Source organism: Chlorocebus sabaeus, chromosome 1 (genome assembly GCF_047675955.1).
Source record: "Chlorocebus sabaeus isolate Y175 chromosome 1, mChlSab1.0.hap1, whole genome shotgun sequence".
NCBI classification, from domain to species: Eukaryota; Metazoa; Chordata; class Mammalia; order Primates; family Cercopithecidae; genus Chlorocebus; species Chlorocebus sabaeus.
In genome coordinates, this window is record NC_132904.1 from 92,333,951 (window position 1) to 92,355,964 (window position 22,014).

General features: G+C 34.3%; 1 protein-coding gene across 2 annotated transcripts; it reads right to left on the bottom strand.

The window, feature by feature from the left end:
• Positions 1-829: 829 nt before the first annotated feature.
• FAM76B (family with sequence similarity 76 member B) lies at positions 830-21,947 on the bottom strand. 2 transcript variants are annotated; one of them, XM_038005304.2, is made up of 10 exons: positions 21,417-21,947; positions 20,519-20,583; positions 19,636-19,690; positions 18,122-18,277; positions 15,013-15,212; positions 11,674-11,721; positions 11,402-11,482; positions 10,616-10,748; positions 7,707-7,808; positions 830-3,503 (listed from the first exon to the last, which is right to left on the bottom strand). In XM_038005304.2, exons 1-10 carry the CDS (start codon positions 21,834-21,836, stop codon positions 3,414-3,416), a joined length of 1,350 nt encoding a protein of 449 aa, XP_037861232.1. In that variant the 5' UTR covers positions 21,837-21,947; the 3' UTR covers positions 830-3,413. The 2 variants fall into 2 exon arrangements, with proteins under 2 accessions (XP_037861232.1, XP_037861231.1); XM_038005303.2 differs by having other exon boundaries at positions 10,616-10,751.
• Positions 21,948-22,014: the final 67 nt, after the last annotated feature.

Below are 22,014 nucleotides of genomic sequence, written 5' to 3' on the forward strand. Positions count from 1 at the left end.
AGTTAGGTTCCAGATTTTTTCCCCAAGTACTTTATCTGCTCAACTAGTCTATAAATGAAAGAATCACACCTTCGACTTTTAACGTATCAAACAACCTAGCATGGTACTAGTCATCCAACGTTTTCAAAAACTTAACTATAGCTTGAAATGCTTGCTCAATCAGATGCAAATTTATTTCTTCCAGGAAAAATAACTATCGCACTGAAGTGGTCTGAATGGACAGACAGGAAAATAGTTTCTAATGTTTGGCCTAAACCCCTTCTCTCATGTATTTGTTGTTTCAGGGTTTCACACTGGAAAAGGGGGCAAAATGTAGATGAAGCTATGTAGGCTCAATAATGGTCCCCCAATATGTCCACGCCCTAACCCATGGAACCATTGAATACGCTACCTTATATGAAAATAGGGACTTTGTAGATGTGATAGGTTAAGGACTTGAGATGGAAAAACTACATTGTTCGTGCAGGTGGAGCCAATAATGTTCTCATAAGGTTCGTATAAGAGGGAACAGAGGGAGACACTCTGAGAGAGAAGGTATGATGACAACAGCAGAGAGAGATTTAAGATGCTACAATTTGGGCTTTGAAGATAAAGGTCAATGAGCTCACAGAATGCAAAGAATGCAGCTATAGAAGCTGGAAAAGACAAGAAAACAGATTTCCCCCTACAGCCTCCAGAAAGAACCAATCCTGCCAATACCTTGACTTTAGACCTGTAAACCTGATTTTGGACTTCTAGCCTCCAGAACCATAAAATAATTAATTCTTGTTGTATTAAGACACTAAGTTTGTGGGAATTTGTTACAGCAGCCATTGAAAACTAATGCAAAGCCTTTGACAAGTTTTTTATTGTGAAATATTGGATCTAGAAAAAAGTACAAAATGTCAACAGTCAGATGTGTACAAGTACAGTATTTCAATAGTCTATACATGTGAACAGCTTAACAGGTTCACTGCAGAATGCATATTTAGACCAATATAATCTAAAAAGGACTGCAATATTCACAGGCTATTAATACATAAATAACTTAAGCCAAAATGACTCTCACTGGTAAATGCTAATTAATAGTGGAAAACAGGCTAAAAGCACAATACACCACACCATAGTATCTCCTTACAGGTCCACATTTAAAGAATATCAGTTTATTATGTCAAAACACTACAGAGATCCAGGACTGGGACTGAATAACTAGTTTATACAATTGCAAAAAATTTAAGTTATAAAAATAAGGTCATGGAATAAAGAAGGGTATTTAATTAGGATTAAATACTGTGAAGCCCATGAAAGGGTTTTAGCCTTGGAATTTACAAAGCTAAATTATTAGACTGTTAATGTTAGCTAACATTAAACTTCCAAACTTCCATTTTAATGTTGGCTAACATTAATATTATTTTTAATTTTGATGTTAGCTAAGGGGAAGGACGAGGACAGCTTTCTTTTGTAGTTTCTCCAACAAGGTATAAGAATTATCACAAAGTAAAACCATAATGACCACTGTGGACTGACAAATGGCTATGAAATAAGAATATAAAACATTACAAATTTCAAAGAAAGGTAGTAACTATCTTATCAATTTAGCAAATCCTGCAAACGTTAAAATCCATGTTAAGGCATTATCTATCATGGTTGAGAGTACTAAATTTAAGAAAATTGTTACATGAAGATCTCATAAAAATAAACTGGTTTAGTTTACAAGATTCTAACTGAATCTTTTTCTATCACTTGAAAATTACTCTATATTATGCTTTCAAAATGGACAAAGAATTATTTGGTATCACTTTATAATGAGCAACCATAAGAACAGTCTACTGAAACACATGTCATGTTAAAAAAATTGTTTCAATCATATGTTCTTAAGAAAGCCAATCTTGATATGACATTCATAATCAATGCTTGTATAAAAACCTTTAAAACTGATAAATTCAGTAACAGTTTTACATGAAGCAAATTTATCTTTGCCCATAAATTATTAAGAGAAGCAACTCACTCTATACAGTGTATCTAGCAATACTTTAAAATCAAAATAAAACTCTGAACTGATAATAACTAGGAGATAAATTCCATTTCAGGCTGAAAACCGCTATAATTAGTCAATAACTTCACATAACCTATCCCACCCTACCTTAACCTTTTATAGACAATTTTAAAGACTTTGGGACAATTTACTTATAGTGCCTGAATCTTACAGTAGATTCCAATATATTCAAAGATTATCACAGACTGGATTAAAAAGATTAATTTTCAGATTTGCTTTAAATTTGCAAATTAAGTATGGTGTACATAAATATTAACTTAGATAACCACACATAGGGAAAGCAGATATATGGATCGCTGTAGAAACATTAAAATTTTAAAGAAATTTTATAAAAAAGCAAAACACATAACTCACAAAATATTAATATGAAGCCGTATGACATAAAAAATAAAATTACTCTTTAAGAAGCAACTTAACATTAACTCTTTGGGGAACTATTTTGACATAATTAAATGAATTCAAAGACCAACAGCTTCCCTTATCACACAGAAACAAATCACAAAATTTTCTAAAATCTATATGCATTATCAGTTAGTTCTTAATGTAATCTCAAACATTTTACTAGCAACTTTGATTTCCTTTTGAAATAGGCTTCTGTACATATGCATTTATATACAAACATTTATTAAACATGATTTTAAAACAAACTGTATGTACAAAAGATCAGCATTCCTATAAATAAAAACATTAGGTGGCAAAAGGCACTTGTAAGTAAAAATCTACAGTAGTTTTTACAAAACAGAAACACATTTTACCTTAGATACTGTACAATAAACAGTAATTCCTATACCAATAATGAAAATGCTAGGTTACTAATGTTAATGATGTAACTTTAAAAAACAAATTTACATATATCTAAAGTTCATTTAATAAAAGCACCATGATTTTCTCCTAAATTCATGTGATGCAAAGTAAAAACACAATTCCCAAAAAACCAGTGTTCGCCATTTTTTGCGTTTAAAAGTTTTGTATTTCTAAATTGAAAACTGTTTGTCTGAAATTAGCATAGTGTAAAACAAAAAACAAAACAAAAAAACCCTGCTGCTCTGACTTCTTAAACCATACCTACTCTATTATTGCATGTTGCGTTTTATAAAGAGCACTACTCATGCACTCCTTTACAACTGTTTAATACTATTGCTGGCAAAAAAGTTCCTGGATATCAAATAATTAAAAAGTTACTTCAAACCAGTTGAAGTTTTATTTCAATGTTTTACAACTTAAAAAATGCTGTATATCAATTACAAAAGTGAATAGGAAACACACCAATTCATTTGGTGTGCAAAAATATTTTTCTACTACACAGAATTTAAGGGCTTCACAGAATTTTTTCCCCCAAATTTACATTGTAAGAAGAAATGCTAAACAAATTACTTTCTCAAGGAGATGTTAGTATGCTTCCACTTTTGTCAAATTTTTTACCCTTTGATAATGCTGCGACCTGTTTGAGTAGTTCTCTGTTTTTGGCCTGTGGGAGACAAAAACATTCAAGATTAAAAATGTTTGAATTATTATTAAGTCACGATGAAGAATACTACTTATTTAATACTGTTTTCATTTATATAAATGTTTCACTAAAGCACTAACATTAAATGAAAGAGTTGATACATTTACATTCATCTCTTTAAGGATGAACATGCAGAAGGAAAATTCTAGATTGGTTCATCCCGCTTTGTAAATGTCATTATTAATATAATTGTTGTCCAAAGATGCACAATTGGTTACAAAAAAGGAAACAAAGTGAATCCACTTAAAAGAAGGTCTAAATTTTAAAAGGGAAAAGGTGTTGGCCCCTCATCTTAAAAACATGAAAACTATGAAAATAAGTTGTAATTTACAATTAATAAAATCAAACAATGAATCAAGATTTGGGAGGAATATTTCCTGGCAAGCTGTATAAGATCTTTCTTCTATGTTTACTCTCTTGTAGAACAAGCATAAGAGGTCATTTTTGCAAAAAATACTCAGAATTTGTTACTTTGCCAAATGCACCCAATGATATTCAATTTTTTTTAAAGCACCCATCAGAACCACTCATTCTTGTTACTTTAATTACTATACAGTCATCTGACACACAGTTCTACATCATTGTTTCCTATTTCATGAAAGCTTGAATTTTTGCAAAGATTCAAAATTTCATTTCATCATCTGACTTGAATTTCATTACTAAATGTCCATCCATCACTAGTTTAGTGAGGAGGAATGTGTAAGTACAGTCAATATTTTCACATTTTGACTGCCTCTGTCACCTTATTCAGTCTCTTAAATGTGGAAACTTAGATAAGTAAGGATCCCTATATATACAAATACATTAATGATCAAGCATTTTTGTAGTTTGAGCCAAAATGGGGAAAGTGATGAAAATAGAGTACTCCCTTAAAATTAACACATTTTAAAAAGATATCCTCTGACTTATGTTTCAACACCATTTTCCTTCCTTCAAAGTTTCAGGAATTTTTATTATCTAGACAAGACTTTTTTAACCTCAGTACTTCATATTTTATTCTAATTTTAGCTTTTTATGGCCAGATAACACTCTGCCTTCTCTGTATGCCATCTTAAAGTGGTTTCATGAAATAACCTTTTTCAAACTTTATTCTTCCATTTCCCCACCCTTCTCCAATCACTCTTGCTAATTAACACCCATGACCTCCAAAATGCAAATATTCTCAGTACTATCTTATGTGTGCAAGTCAAATTATTTTTTATGTTCAGATGCATAATAGGACTTTCCTATTCAGTGGTTATTAATAACTAAAGAGGTAATGAAAAACTTCAATTTCAAATTCAGTATCAATTTCAAATTTTGAGTCTGCAAATTTGACTCAAAAAGATCTCCACTAGATCTGTAAGTTATATTTATGTAAAAATGTTTATACTGATACAAAACAGTTAAAATTGTGAATCTCCAAGTTATCTCAATCAAGAAATAAAAAGTGTTTATAATTTTCATATTTTAAGTACAAAATCCAGTAATTTGAACATTAAGTCTTCAAAGCAATTTTTCCATTTAATGCTTTAGTAGCTAATTTCCAATTTGCTTTTAATATATTTATATCACTAATAAAGATATTTCTGAATAAAATACATAAGAAAAAAAGTCTTCAAGGTAAATTAACACAATTGTTAAGTACAAGTCCAAATTTATTCTAATTTGAATACCTTAAAAATGAATTTTATAATGCAATATTTCAATATATATACACTTAAATTTTTTAATCCTAAAATTACTTCATTTTGCAGCCAGCCAAAAAAAAAAAAAAGAAAATAAATTCTTTATAGACTCTTAAGAAAGCTAAGTTTTAAAGTTTAGACATGTTGGTCTAAAGGAAAGAATATCAGAATTAAGAATTACACAGATTCTGCTTTAAATCCTGGCTTACTAACCAGCTACATAACCTGGAGCATATTTTCTCATTTGTAACACAGTAACTCCACCATCCAAACTCAAAATGAGTTAAAGGAACTTATCAAATATATAAAACACTTAGCCTAACACAGTTCCTGGTACACAGAAGGCACTCAAATGTTAGGTCCCTTTTCCTCTTAACGACTTACCTAATTAAGTGAATAAGAGTTTTTACTTGATATCTTAGTATTTTCAATATTTGGGGTATTTTGGGGTGACATTTTGAATAATATTTTCATGTGATGTTCCGTGTTTTGTCCTAGGTTTGGTAGTTAGAAGTATTTTACTAGCTATTAGAGCAAGATCCACCTTGTGTCACAGAATTTAATTCCTTATTACATAAAGATTAAAAAAAAATTACCTGTTTCCTCACCTCAGTAAACAATCCTACTAGTACCACTGGTTGCCAAAGGAAGTGAGGTAAAAAGATGGTACTCAGCTATGACAGACTGTCTCTAGTCATAACACAAAAAAATCAAGAAAGTGGCCTGATAGGAAGGATGAAATAGAAAACCTGAGGAACCTGAAGTGGTGGGAACTAGTGTAGAACAGGGAAAAGTAAAGATAAACTGGAGTCAGAAGATGGAGATTTCTATGTCACCGCTTACTATGTGATCACAGTTTCCTCTGTAAAATGGGCATATCACGTAACTCAGTTTTTGTAACAAGTAAGATAGCATATGTAAAATCATGTCAACATTTAAATATTAGTTGCTTTTACATTACATGAAACTTCAGTTACCAAAAGGAGATAGGCTTAAGATATCAATTAGGCTAAGTCAAAGAAGACCCCATGTATTTGCAACTATGATTTTAAAAAAGAAAAACCAAAACACAAACTGCTCTTTTGAACAGTGGTGAGCACTAAGTTAAAATATATCTAAGAACCTCTTGCAGTTATTCTGTTATCTCATTCTGGATTTACTTCAGAGCTTTGGTTACATTACATTAAATCAAGGATCATCAGGTGGAAGATTTTGTTCCAGGTAACCATTCAGCATTTATAACTGAATAAGAAAAACAGGAATAACATAAACCTAAAAATAATACTTGCTGGTGGATAAAAACATTAACTAATATATAAGAATCTGATATATGATATGGGCATTTCCATAAATCACCACTTAGTCAACAAATTATCTGAATGCCTACTATGTCCCAGGTTCTACATGAGGTTCCCTTTCAACAATCTTTTAATAGTATGATAGGGATTAAAACCAGACAATGTGTACCTCGAATTTCAGCAAGTTCCTAAGCCCTACTAATTTAAGCTACTTGCAAAGAAGTATGAACAATACAAAACCAAAAGAAACGAACAGCAAGTATCTCTTGGTGTTACAATGTGAAAAAACAAAATGAAACAGGGTAGTAGTAACTCCTTCCTTCTGAAGCTGTACTCTCCCAAGTCTGAAATCTGTGTGCTGCCATCTTCTATTCTTTTAACATTTAAAATTTCTTACACCTTAAAAATTTTGTTACTAAAGATTAATTCTACAAATGTGACACTATATAAATCAAAGAGAACATGTAATTAATTTAGTGTGGTCCGATTTCTAAATTTATGAAACCTAGATGAGAACAAGCTTAATATAGTTAGCATTCCATATCCATGTTGGATGTTCACCATCTCTGCATGCCAGACATCAGATTGTTACTGTGGTGACTCCTGACTTCACCATTGAGTTGTTCTGTATACTTAAAATGCTACTTTGCAGCACTCTGAGGTTCAGGTGGATCACTACCTGTTAGCATTTAGCAGAACCCTATTTGGCACTTTGCAAACCACTGTACGCAGGTTAAGTAAACTCTCTTGCTTTGCATACATTTTTGCCACTCGAGGTCCTTAGGAATTGGTTTTATACACCCATCTACCTTCCCATTATCTGGAAGGAAATATCAATACGAAGAATGATTGCTACTGAAGACCTGCTTTTCACCTTAGTTTCATGAATCTGATTTTTAATTTTTTGCTCTAAGCCCAATAATCAATTGAACATACTCCAATGATACCCTCCTCCAAAAACTCCACTTGAAGTTTAGGCAAAAGTTTTCAAGATTAAAGTACTGAATCACCCTTCAAGTAATTTCAAACAACAATTTCTAATGGGATCAAGATCAAAAATGATTATAAAGTCAAAATCAAAACTGAAATGCACCAACTATGCACAAAATAGGGCTACCAATAACAATCTAAGTCAACGAATGCTATTACTCAAGCGTAGCCCTCCTTGCCTAACACTTTACGTAAATGATGGTAGTTACCTGAAGTTGTTCCACAGTTTCTTTGTGAGCTTTCTCCATACTGTTCATTTTTGTTCTCAAATTTGACTCTTGGTACTGAAAGTCTGCTTTTAGTTCAGTTAACTGAGAGATTAAAGAAAAAAGACATATATGTATATATTTGCACACATACACACACACAATTTAAGTAACTTTCACAATAAACTCACATTTCATTACAAAAGTGGAAGATGTTAACTCCTGTTTCCTGAATTGTACAAGCTATCTAAAATTTGTTTTATGAAATGATGAAGTCTATCTGCTTTACAATAGTATAATTTTAATGTTAATACCTGACCATCAGTAAAACTTCTGAATTTTCTTTTTTTCCTAAACATGGCTTGACTGGAAATAGTTTGGCAACTGGTATGCCAACAAAAAAAGCTTAACAGCTAATAACTGGGAAAATGCCTCATTTAAAAATGTACTTCAATAATAGTAAAAACAAAATAAACATTTAAACTAGCTTAAGGGTAAAATAATCTTTCAATGCTTAAAGAAAGAAATTTCACACTGGGTAATACAAAAAGGAATAGTCTTTTCAGCCAAAAGCTACACTGTTTTTATTTTTTAATTTATGTCCAGGACTATGTACACAATACCACCTAACACTTGAGGCAAAAATAAAGAACATAGCACAGAAATACAACACAGAATGAGAAAAGAAAGAAGGTTACTATAAAATATGGGCTAAATTAGACAAACACAAGAAAAAAATCAGTGCTTTGAGGAAGAAAGCTACATGATAATTTTTTCATAAATGACATACATAAAAGTATAATATCTCATGACTTCCAACTAAATAAGTTATTATGTAATTTCATATTAGAACCATGCAGAAGCAACTCCAGTTTATTTTTTAAGGTTTTTCTTTATGCCAGCTTTAAAGGTTTACACATTCTCCTTTGTAATTACCCAGTATCTAGTAAACTGAAAGACATACAACAGCAAAAATAGAGAAAATCATGGAGTCTTATATTCTTATTTAAAAAAAAAAAAAAAAAAAACTCTTGCTTTTGTCAAATTCAAAGTATAACTAAGTTCTCTCTCTCTCTCAACTTTCTCTAATCACAAAAGATTTTCTGTTCTGAAATGCCAATTTACACCAGATCGGCTAAGACAATTACTCTATTCACCACACTGTGAGTTGCCTCCTGACTATGAACTTTTCTGGAAAGTAAGAATTATGTCTTATTCATCTTTGTATCGTCATGATCTAGTTCAGTGTCTGGCTAGAATTGAATAACTTTTGTTATTGTCATTGAATAACTTTGTGAAATCAATTCAGGAAAATAACTTGGTCGTCTTAGATTAATAAGAAAAAGCTGCAAATGTATAGTTATTTTAGGTCTACAATTAGGATTTTCCTTACAACAATGCTAATTTCAATCCCCATTAGTGCTTTGGTTTTTTTAAAGAGGAACACTAACAAAAGCAGAAAACTTCAATTAACTGCACAATACAAAGTTAGTACCTCTTATGCTAGAGAGGAAAGAAAAATCTAACAGTCAATATTCTATAACTGATTACTACTTGGTTTTGAAATCATTGCTATTTTGCAGTAAACTCGGCATTTTATTCAACTTTTCTCAAGGCTAATGCAGATATACCTGGCTTGTCTCTAAAACTCTGTACACAGGACAAATTTCCATAAAGGCTCATTAATTTAAAAAATGCTGTCAATCAAAAAGAACTATAAGACAAAGACACCTGTAACTATTCTATTTTTATCTTATATGGCACTCCTAATTTTCATATACTGAATTTGCTTAAAGTAAGGTACAAATGTATTAGAACAAATTAAGCCCACTAACCATCAAGGTGTGGGAAAATGTACCAAAAATTATTGAATGCCTGAAGTAAAAGCCAACTCAGCACAGACTCAAGCACAGACTCAGAGATGGATATAATTCATATATGTATTCGTAATAAGGTCTTATTCTTTTAAAAGAAATGATTTTAGTGTTCTACTGCATAATACATTTGATACAGGTCAAACTACATTGTCTGGGACCATAAAACAAGTACAAAAGATGATCAAACAGTAATAGCCCCTATGGGCACTTATACATACCAGGAGCTATAATAGTTTGCATTTTCATTAATCATCACAACCATCACTTGAGATAGTATTAATGCTCTCATTTAAATGAGAAAACTGAAGCCCAAAGAATTACACATTCTGCTTTAGGTCACACAGAAAATGTTAGAACTGGGATTTGAATCTAAGTATGGCTAAATTACTTCAAAATGGTTTCCTGTTCCATGCCTGCCCACTATTATGCCAACCTAATTTCACAGCACAAGACCTTAAATCCTTCTATGATTCTGTTAATATCCCTCTTTTCACTAAATGAACAACATATTTTAATATTCTTCTTGATTTAACTGATAAAGTCCCAATAAGTACACTTACTTCCTACACAATGACCTTTTAGACATCTATTGCTGATTTCTATTACAGGAAATTCCCATACCATTACTTTTCAGCAGTTATTTGATCTGGATTGATATATATTAATGGAATACCAAAGACTATTCAAACTACATTCTTAAAAAAGTTTTAAAAATATTCCATTTACATCTCATCTTTAAATTATTAGGTATTAGACCTATTTTTAAATTACATGCTTACTGAAAATTAAAGTTCAGAAATTACTATCCTAATTAAGCTCAGTTAATTCTTAGAACTAAAATTCTGAAAGACCACTTTTACCTATCTTCATTAGACGGCTTCAGCGGCGGGGGGGTTGTAATTTGTCTTATAAAAATCATGCACAACAAACCAACAAACATTACTAAATTATTAAAGAAAGTCTAATAAAATTTGTGATTATCAAGCAACAGTCAACACATAATTCTTACCAGGCTTCAGTGAACCATGATCCTACCTTTTTATCTTTTTCTAAAATGGTCTGGTCTCTCTGCTGTAAGAGACGCTTAAGTGACATCACTTCTTCTTTCAGTTGACTTATAAGGACAAAATTGTCTGTTCCCCCACTATCTGCTGACTGATTTATAGAGCTACTAAAAAGAAAAAAGTAAAACACAGTTAAATGAAGTAGAAGGAAAATTAGCAGGTGTTCAAATTGCATAAATTAGACAATTCCACAAACATCCTTAAGGCTAATGCAAAAAAATATGTACCTGACAGAAATGGATGCAACTGGCAAATTACCTTACTAATGGCACACATTACATACACCTGCAGAAATATAATTCAGTATTAGCTTTTAGGGGGTCAATACTTCTAGTGTAAAGCAATAGGCAGCCAATTTGTACAGTAACATCAGCAAACTTTTGGCTAATGAACTAAAACAAAGTAACGCTCATAATATTTTTAATCTAAAAACATTTTCTAGGCAGGTCAATTTAAAATATCACAATTAGATTTGTGTTTCACTGAAGAATAAAGATAAAAATAATGTTCTCCAAATTTGTTTCTTCAAAACCCAAATTTATTTCCCAAATAGAACAACATAGTTCAGTGCCACTTTCTTATTGCCAAAATTAAGCTAAAAATTTTAAACTAATTTATGTTTATTCTTCTAGGTGACTCAAGTCAATGTAGAAAATACATGTTTCTATTTTTTTTTTTAATCTAGTAATAACTGGCATTCAACCATAACTATTCAACTAAGTTGAATTTTCACAACACTAAAAGAATTCATTTTTACCTATCTCCATTAGATGGCTTAGATTCCAATTTGGGCTTTTTCTTTGGAGTTTCATTCTGAATTGCTGCAGAGGATTTATGGCTGAAACCAAACATTAATAAGAATAGTTAGAGTAAAAAGGACAGAGAAACCAAATGATAAGTTATTCATCTTCCCCTAAAATATTACTGAAAATATTGATTTTGGTAAGTCTTAAGTCACAAAGTTGAAGGGATATCACATTTATAAACATATATTTCAAAATACTTCAGAAAATACAGCAATGTATTTACCTCTGTTTCCACAGTCCCTGCTCTTGTTCTGGACTTAGATTGCTGATTCTGAAAAATACACAAATGACATCTAATAACGACATTTATTTAGTACATCTAAATTTAACATTCATTCTTGATGGATACACATTTTATGTTTATAATATTTTGTTCAGAGAAAGGGGTATTTAAATTTTCAGACTAAGCTAATATATATTGAATAAATCACATTCTGATGAGACAGATTTTAATCAAATGACTACTAACCATCTTAAGTTCTTCAAGAATTCTTTTTAATCAGGATCTCCACAGTTCAATTTAATATCATACAAAGGGTGGGTTACACAAGCACGAAAACTACCACAACAAGATTCTAAGATTATAAAGTTTAAGTATCACTGTACTTTGGCTGTCCTTACTATTTCAGACACAAAATTTGTATCTTTAAAGTTAAGGCTTTCCTAATAATCCAAAGTAAAGATTCTTCTTTTGGAGTAACTCAAGTTGCTCAGAATAGTGTATCAATTTAAAAGGGGAAATATATTGATTTCTTTGGTTCTTTCCCAGTTTTCTTAAGAATCCTCTCCAAAGTACGTAGATCTCTCTTTACTTAGTAATCTGGAGAAGTTAAGGCTGAAACTATTGAGAAATTTCATAGTAACAAATGATTTTACTTTTACTCATAGTACTGTAATACTCCTTCTCTATTTTGTCATAATACTAATAATCACTTTATAATTCACCATAAATCCTACACTTTTTTCCTCCTAAACTTGCATATCAGTCAATGCTTCACTAACCCCTAGCTTATTCACTCAGCATGTAGAGAGCATCTTCTATGAACCACATGCCGTGTTTTTATACAATGTAGAAGATGTTAGAAGATCTGAGCTGTGACCTTATGCAAATTACTTAAAATCCCCAGCCTTGGTTCCCTCATATGTAATACATACCTTATACTGATATGAGCATTAAATGAGTTATATACGTAAAAGCACTTAGTACAGTGCTAGCATATACAAAATAGACATATACATATATACATACACACACATGTTCACCTGTGTGTGTATATATATACACACATATATATATATACACACATGTTCACCTGTGTCTAAAATTTACTATTGGTTCAGCTGTAGAAGTTTTTTAAGCAAAAGAAAAAAACAGACCTAAAGAATCAGCTGTAAACAAGTACCAAATCGGGAAAAAAATATTAATAGCAATAATTCCATTAACTGAGTTATTCTTACTTGTGAATGAATGGAAATCCTACTGAGGAAGGGAGCTGTCTTTTTTTTTCCCTCACAAATTTCATTATAAGCATAACAAGCCATACATGAACTAACAGCACTAACCATATCTCAGTTAATAATAATCACATTAATATGACTGACAGAAACACTCGGAACTCCCATCTTAGCTTTCTGAAGGTTGTCCATTCCTAGATTCAGACCCACCTTAGTGCCACCTTAGAACCACATCCCCTACCCCTGCCGATCACCATCTATCACAATATGAATGCTCCTTATTTTCATTCTGATCTACTGAACTTAAGATAGGACCCTACAAACTAACTGTTCATCAAATGGTCAATAATCATCAAATAGAAAATAGTGTTTGTATTTCATAAGTAACAAAAAGTAAAAAAATTGAAGACTTTCATTTTCAATACCGTTCTCTTTCCCTTTATTTTTGAAATCTGTCATTCTTTCAAAAAATTAAGTTGCTGTCACATACTTCAATCTTCACAAACATAATCTGATTGTGTCCTTTTATATAATGCTAAGACAAATTTATCTGTAAAGAATAGGAAAAGGTGACATTTTGGGAGTCTCAGGAGTAGGTCTGACGTATGCTATTATGGTATATAGTCATTTTGTCATATTTTTTCTTAAAGAAAGAAGCAAAAACAATGTAGACTTATATTCCTTTGCTTCTTGAGATACTCTGATATAAAGATCACAAGATTTCTTCAAAACAGCCAGAAGAGAAGGCACGGCATTTTATTCTGCCACTACATTTAGAAAGCACTACAACATGGTAGAATTAAACATCACTAACCTCAACATAACCTCATAATCTAATAGGTGATTGAATACAGTTTAGAAAAAATCTTACTATTTAGATAGAACTACATTACATCCCTAAAATACTGCATGTGTTCCAAAATGAGGTGGGCATCGGTTTTTTGTATATTCTGTTTTAAATAACTATCTGAAACTTTAAAGACTCATAGAAAAATTTAGGAACAAACAATAAATTCTTTTGAAAATGGGCATGCCATATGTCCCCGTTTTTTCTATTTTAATTTGTGCTTATCAGTTTAATTTTTATTTTAATGTTCTTGATTTTTCCATGAGGACTAAAACTGCATTTTAAAAAACCTTTATACCACACACATCAAGGGTTAAGGTACTACTACTACATAACTCCCCGCACAGGTCACTTTAAAAATCAAGTACAGTTGTCCCTTGAACATCCCAGGTTTGAACTGTATGGGACCACCTATACGGGAATTTTTTTTTTCCAACCAAATACGGATCAAAAATATAGTATTTGGAGGATGTGAAACCTGCATACATAGAAGACCAACTTTTCCTATAGGCAGAATTTTTTTTTTCCAACCAAATACGGATCAAAAATATAATATTTGGAGGATGTGAAACCTGCATACATAGAAGACCAACTTTTCCTATAGGCAGACTCCACAGGGCCAACTGCAGAACTGGAGTATATGCAAATTTTGGTCTATGAGGGGGTTCCAGAACCAATCCCTCAAACATATTGAGGGAAAACTACAGTTGTCTGTATTTAAGTAGAGTTCCTAAATATATGTTTCAAAAAACACAAAGTATCACTAGTTAAAAATATTTCTCATATTTTGGGGACCACAAAGATTAGAAATGCTTCTATAATAGTAACAAACTATAGTATTAAAATATGTTCTCCAAACCCAGTCACTGGTTTGTTTTGGTTTGTTTTTACTAAAACAAATTGACAACTAAGATAAATTATAATTTTTCAAATAAAACCTTAATTATTTAAACAAAAAAAGAATACTGAGGCTTTTGATAAATTATTTAAAACTGATGTATTTTGACTTTATATGGTTATAGTTTTATATATTAATTTCCTAAATGTCTTATCTCTATTAAGGTAAACAGCTAAACATATTCCATGTAGGTAACATTACACACTGAATAAAATGGAGACACAGCCTTAGACACTCAAGATGCTTACTGTGTAAAATGGAAACTAGACTAGCACATAGTGAACATTTGCAAGAAGTAAACACCAATAAATGGCATTAAAATGCCAGGATGAGTTTTTAAAATATGATTTCGAAGTACTTACTTGTGATGGCTACTGCTGTGACGATGGTGATGGTGATGATGGTGGTGATGATGTTTTGGATGATGCTGGTCTTTCTCAGTTAGAGATGAAGATGATGAATTTGAATGTGAAGATCCCAGGCTCTTCCTCTGTTCTTTCGTCTTCTGTAAAACTCTTTTGTACGATAAAGTACAGAGCCAGCATAATAACTTTCCATCAACCTTTTAAGAAAACACGTGGTAAATTAAATGTACCCATATAAACTGGCTGTATGAGACCAGGTAAGATAAACCACCCAACTTCCACGTATATTTCACACGCAATATGCGCAAATGCATGTATGCACATATTCACGGACTTTTTGCAAAATAGAAATAAAATTGGACTTTTCTGAAACTTGGGAAAATACTTATAAAACTGATGAGGATGACATATGGATTTCCATTAGTTTTGAGGCATTTTTAATTTGAAGAAAAAGAAAGTTACATTTTTTCTTATTCCAGAAGCATAAGCATAAATTGATATACTTCCAAGACATATAAGCTGAATTCTTAAATCACTGTGTAATTACTAATAAAGTATTTTTCACTACAGTAAGTATTGTAAATTTACAGAAAAACAGAAGCACCTAAATGACATACACAGTTGCCTCTCATTACTCTTGCATTTCCTATTCATGTATTTGCCTACTTAGTAAATGTATCTGTAACCCAAAAATCAAGACTTGCAGCACTTTTGTGGCCACTGCACACATACACAGAGTGGTCAAAAATCTGCGCCACCCAATAGCATACATTCATAGCTGAGGTGGAACAAGGTGATGCTCTGCCTTATTTCACCTCTCAGACAAGTATCCTTTTCAGTCTACTTAGTGCTATGTTTTTCGAGTTTTTGTCGTCCCAAAGAGTAATGCCAAAGTGCTGTATAGTGTTCCTAGGCTCAAGAAAGTTGTAATGTGAAATAGCAAAGACATGGAATCAACCTAAATGCCCATCGTTAGTAGACTGGATAAAGAAAACGTGGTACGTATACACCATGGAATACTATGCAGCTATGGAAAAGAACAAGATCATGCCCTTTCCAGAAATATGGATGGAGCTGGAAGTCATTAACCTTAGCAAACTGACAAAAGAACAGAAAACCAAATCCTGCATGTTCTTACTTACAAGTAGGAGCTAAATGATGAAAACACGTGGACGCGCAGAGGGGAACAACACACATTACGGCCTATCAGATGGTGGAGGGTAGAAGAGGGAAAGGATCAGGAAAAATAACTAATGGATATTAGGCTTAATACCTGAATGATGAAATAATCTGTACAACAAACCTCCATGACACAAGTTTACCTATATAATAAAAGTGCATATGTACCACTAAACTTAAAAATAGAAAAAGAAAGCTACGAAGGCTGTGATGTGTCTTACAGAGAAAATACATGTGCTACATAAGTTACATTCAGGCACTCTTAGCGCTGTTGGCCATGACTGCAATTAATCGACTGTGTGTGTACATATATATAACATATACGCAATATATGTAATATATATCATACATATGTGCTACATATCATATATACATAAACATATATATCATATGCATTATAAATATATATATAATATATCTATTTTTTGAAACGGAGTCTCGCTCTGTCACCCAGACTGGAGTGCAGCAGCATGATCTCGGCTCAATGCAAGCTCTGCCTCCCGGGTTCACGCCATTCTCTACCTCAGACTCCTGAGTAACTGGGACTATAGGCGCCTGCCACCACGCCTGGCTAATTTTTTGTATTTTTAGTAGAAACGGGGTTTCACCGTGTTAGCCAATATGGTCTCAATCTCCTAACCTCGTGATCCACCCACCTCGGCCTCCCAAAGTGCTGGGATTACAGGCATGAGCCACCATGCCCAGCCAATCAACAGTATATATTAAATGACATATCTTCAAAACAAGAACACAAACAAAATAAAGTTATGTATTGGATCAACTGACCAACATGTTATTACTAGAGACATGAACTTAATCCTAATTTCTCTTGGGCAATGCTTCAATACAGTACTCCCCAATCTACAGTTTGTTACCCATGGTCAACCTTAGTCTAAAAATATTACATATGATACACTATTCTAAGGGATAAAGACCACATTTATATAACTGTAACTAGAGTATGCTAACACAATTGCTCCATTTTATTATTTTTATTAATCTCGTTATACCTAATTAAAAAACTAGACTTTATTGTAGGCATGTACGTACAGAAGAAAACATAGTAAGGTTCTTTACTATCCCCAGTTTCAGGCATCCACTGGTCTTAGAAGGTATCTCCCATGGATAAGGTGGGTACTACTGTATTCATTGTTTTGTGGGAACTTTAAAGACCTACCACAAATAATTAGGATCAATAGTACCTGTGTCAAAGAAAAGAGGAGACTTTCTGAAAGTACTGACTAACCCTCTAAAAATAGTATCAAGTTTTTATCTTCTATTTGTTCACATGTATTCCATCCACAGTATTTCATGATGTACATGTACCAGTCACGCTGGTGGGACATGTCTTACAACACGGTACATACATTGCTGTGGGGAGACCTGAGGAAGCCCCTCAAAGAGGTAGTCATTTTCCAAATCAACTAAAATTGATAGGCAACAGGAGGCCTGTGTGAATGCTGAACCGCAAAGGAATTATCACATGAACACATACACTTATTACATTAAGTCACTGCAGGTAGACAAAAACAAACAACAGTTTCAAATATGAGCCTGTATGAAAAGGCACAAGAGTAACTGAATTTCATGTGCCAATGTGCCATTAGGTATCTTTTTCACACCAGCAATGTCAAGTAACCAGCAAAAGGGTAAAGTGAGTTATTTAACAAAAATTAGTTAAATCTCCTGAACCAAATGTGGGATAGCCAACTAGTACAGAATAGCCACCATAAAGTATTTTTTAAAGTATAGTACATGAATCTACATATCATGCAAACAAGGAGAAAACTCACTATTCCTGCACTTTCACCTAACTACTTGCTTTCATGGACCTAAAAAATAAATCCTGTCTCGGCAGTGTATTAATCATAATTTCTAACTTGTTTGGCATTTAATTTCCAGATGTCACAACATAAACAAAGCATACCTTTCTTCTTCCTTCCTCCTTCCGATCAAAAGCACATTGTTGTTTGCACTGTTCACAGGTCTGAGGTGGTCCATACTTTTTTTCTGAATTTGTGCAACGCTGACACTTGGTACCAATAAATGCTGCAATTATATTACAGTACTGACAAGGCTTGGGCTGAAAAACATACACATTTTGAGACTTTTAAAAACATTAAATATTTGCTGCATAGCACATATCCAGTATTCTAGACATATTTCTGGAATTAAGAAAACTCAGGTAAAAAATTTGTTTTCTGTCAAGTTTGTTACCCTGTCATACGCAATAACTTTTACGGTGTTTCTATGCATTCAACTAATATTTATTTCTAGTCATGAAACTATTACTCTAAGATCATGAGAAATAGATTTGTGATTTGCATAGTGTTAGATAATACAAAAACTACACACAAAAAGGTTTCCAAGAATGAAAATAAAGGTACACATGTATAGAAGTCTCATGAATCAAGAATTTGAGGAAATGTCCTTCTACTAATTTAACATCCTAGTTAGCTTAGTGACCATATCATTTATTTAAAAAATGTTAACTTTTCATCACATATAGGTACAAATCATGTAAGGAATATATAGAGTTTTCAACTTTAAAAAAATAGGGACAAGCATATTCAACATAAACTATAAAAACATACCTTGATTTTCTTTGATATTCAAAAGATGATTCAGGACAGTTTAAAGCATTAAAGTTAGCATTTTTAACCAACAATAAATAATATTGGTATAATATACCTATAATGACTGTAGTATACATATAAGACAATTTGTACTAGGATTGGGTCATGATTTCTGTGAAAAAATGTATGAACTGTGCTGTTTTATAAAAATAGTTCTGAAGAGGTCGTTCTGAAGTGGGCTAAAGTCTGATCATGCAAACTTCATGGATAAGCTCTCCATAACCAAGAATTTGCTATATTTGAATCTTTAAATAGCTTCACAAATTTCACACTGATATTCAATACATGTAAAACAGGCATATAATTTGACTGTTTTTAAATGTTGTCACCTTTCTATCAAAATATCTATGGAAGATTTCTTTCATAAAATATGGTATGTTGAAATACCTAAGAGTACAGCAGTACATCTTTTTTTTTTTTTTTTTTTTTTTTTTTTTGAGACGGAGCCTTGCTCTGTTGCCCAGGCTGGAATGCAGTGGCAGGATCTCAGCTCATTGCAAACTCCACCTCCCGAGTTCACGCCATTCTCCTGCCTCAACCTCTGGAGCAGCTGGGACTACAGGCGCCCACCACCATGCCCGGCTAATTTTTTTTTTTTTATATTTTTAGTAGAGACGGGGTTTCACTGTGTTAGCCAGGATGGTCTCGATCTCCTGACCTCGTGATCCGCCTGCCTTGGCCTCCCAAAGTGCTGGATTACAGACGTGAGCCACTGCGCCCAGCCAGCAGTATGTACTTTTTAAAAGGTCCAGCTTTGTGAAAAATATTAACTGGTAACAGTGACATGATAACATGACATACTTACCGTCCCAAATTGCTTCACATTTTGAGCACACTTCTTACAAATTGTGTTAGTTTTGCTGAAAGAGAAATTGTATATAGATCATGTTTATGTAGCTTTCTAAAGCAATTAGCACAATGTCAAAATAAAATGAGTCAAAGATTTGTAGTACCTAAAACTTACTGTAATATGGACCACGGATTTTTCTCAAAAATACAAGGATCTTTTCAGAGTTGTTTTACCCAAATTAACTTAAGACAAATATTTTTATACATTTTTATTGTGTATTTCTTTTGGTACACAAAACATCTTAATGTTTCCTATATAGCCCCAAAATCTTCACACTTGCCACTATTAATGCACAGCATTACAATACCAGCGCCTACCTAACCTTCCACTTGGCTATTGTCCAACATTATAATGCCCACACCTATTTAAGAAGAAATTATTTGTTCTTTTCTGAGGCTACTTTGTGTATATACTCTCAGAGCGGAAGTAACTGTTAAAAATGTTAGGTACTACTCCTCTTCCATGTAACAAATTACTACATTTCACCCTTGGACGGCAGTTGGTAACACTACAGACTTTTCCTCAGGTCCATTAAGGCTTTACCATTTTTTTTAGTGTAACAGTAACTGTTTACATTTGCATTTTCATTAGCAAGGCTGAACATTTTCCATGTAGTAATTTATTCTGTCTCATATAAAGTGTAACGGTAAATTAACAACCCCTGGTTTTTTGGGCAACATTCTCTCTCCCACCATGTATAAAAGGTTTACAACTTAAAATTTCTGGGGCTAAACCATTTTTTAAAAATACTTTCACAAAAATATGGGATTACAACCCCCAAATATTCCATACAGACAACACTTGTCTTTAACAGTCAAAAACTGTTCAGTATACAAACCTCTCTTGTTGAAATTCTGATCTGCAGTAAGTACATTTTACAATAGGATGTGCAATCCGACATTCCTGTAATAAGACAATACATTAGTCGGTATCTATCTGAAAGTACCAAATGTCACTTTTCTGGTAGAAAATTGTTTACCCAACCTAGTGAAATGTCTAAAATACTGATAAAACCTGGCCCCAATGTAAGGAACTGGATGCTTTATCATATAAGTGGCCAATCACAATATAATTCCTCAGGGAAGGCATAGGTGTCTTTGTCTTTAGTAGACGTGGGGTATATTACAGACAAATTAAGAAAGCTGTCAGGGCCGATTTCAAGGATTGGTTAAATGTAAAACTACTTATTATTTTGCACCGTTGCTCACAGACAGCATCCTGGCTTTAATGGGATGGGAGGAGCTCCAAATCAGAGCATTCTGTTCCCAAACCAGTCGCTTCGCTTTCCTGGACAGGGAAGAAGGATGCCATCAGCTTTGCGGCTTCGGGTTCCTAGCAAGAAAGTGCAAAAATCGTCCCCTGCCTCCTGGTGGAAGAAGAGGACAGACCAGGCAGAAAACCGAGATGAAAACATCTCCACCCCTGGGTCTCTGCGGTATAGACAGGTGGCTGCCTCACTCAACCCCACCTCTGAGACCCCTCAGACGCTGACGGGGTTCGGCACCCGCCCGGGCCGCCTGGAAGAGGGCACGATTCTGCCTCCCTCTCAGGGGCCGTTCCCAGCTGATGTTCAAGCCCCCAGAAAAAGGGGTCCCCGAGTGGGGAGGCGGGGACACCAGACTCCCAAACCCCCGAGGCGCCGGCAGAGAGAGAGGGGCTGCAGTGCAGCGGCTACCCGGCCCCCTCCGGCTACGACCGAGGACATCCATCCCGCCCTCCTCCCGGAGGCCACGGACCTTGCAGAGCTGCTGGCCCTGGGAGAGCTCCTCGAAGGGATAGCGTTGGGTACACTTGGTGCAGGCATACAGGGCCGAGGCCGCCATCCTGCTCCTCAGTCTCCTCCTCCGCCGCCGCCCGCTCCGAGGCGGGGCCCTACGGAGAACTCGAGACCCGCCGCCGCCGCCCGGGCCGCGGGCTCCTCCTCCTCCCCCTCCCCCTGCCTCGCGCCCACCAGGGCCTCGCCGCGAGAGCCCAGGGCCCCGCGGACGACGCCACCGTCTCCCTCCGCCTCCACTTCCGCCCCAGCCCACCCAGTGACGCCGTGCCAGCCGCTCCCGCTTAGGCCCCGATAGCGGCGGAGGGAGACGAAGCGGGTAGGGGTTGCTGTTTAGCTGCGCGACCGCGGATCCGCTTCCTTCTCGGCCTCCCTTCCCCATCCCTGATTGGCTGCGGAGGCCACGCGTCACTCGGTGGCTCCTCCCAACTTCCAACTTCCGCGACGCCTGGAGCGCCCACAAAGGGAGGATGTCGCCGGCCAATGAGAGCCCGGAGCTCTCAGCGCGCGAAATCCGCTTTGAACCTGCCCCGCCCAAAGGTCTGCGGTCGCGGCTATTT

Coding starts and splice junctions, on each gene's coding strand:
- FAM76B (XM_038005303.2), bottom strand. CDS start 21,836: ATGGGGAAGGGAGGCCGAGAAGGAAGCGGATCCGCGGTCGCGCAGCTA. Junction 7,809..10,615: donor TTTTAGAAAAAGATAAAAAG/GTAGGATCATGG, acceptor TTAATCTCTCAG/TTAACTGAACTAAAAGCAGA. Junction 3,504..7,706: donor AAACTGTGGAACAACTTCAG/GTAACTACCATC, acceptor TGTCTCCCACAG/GCCAAAAACAGAGAACTACT.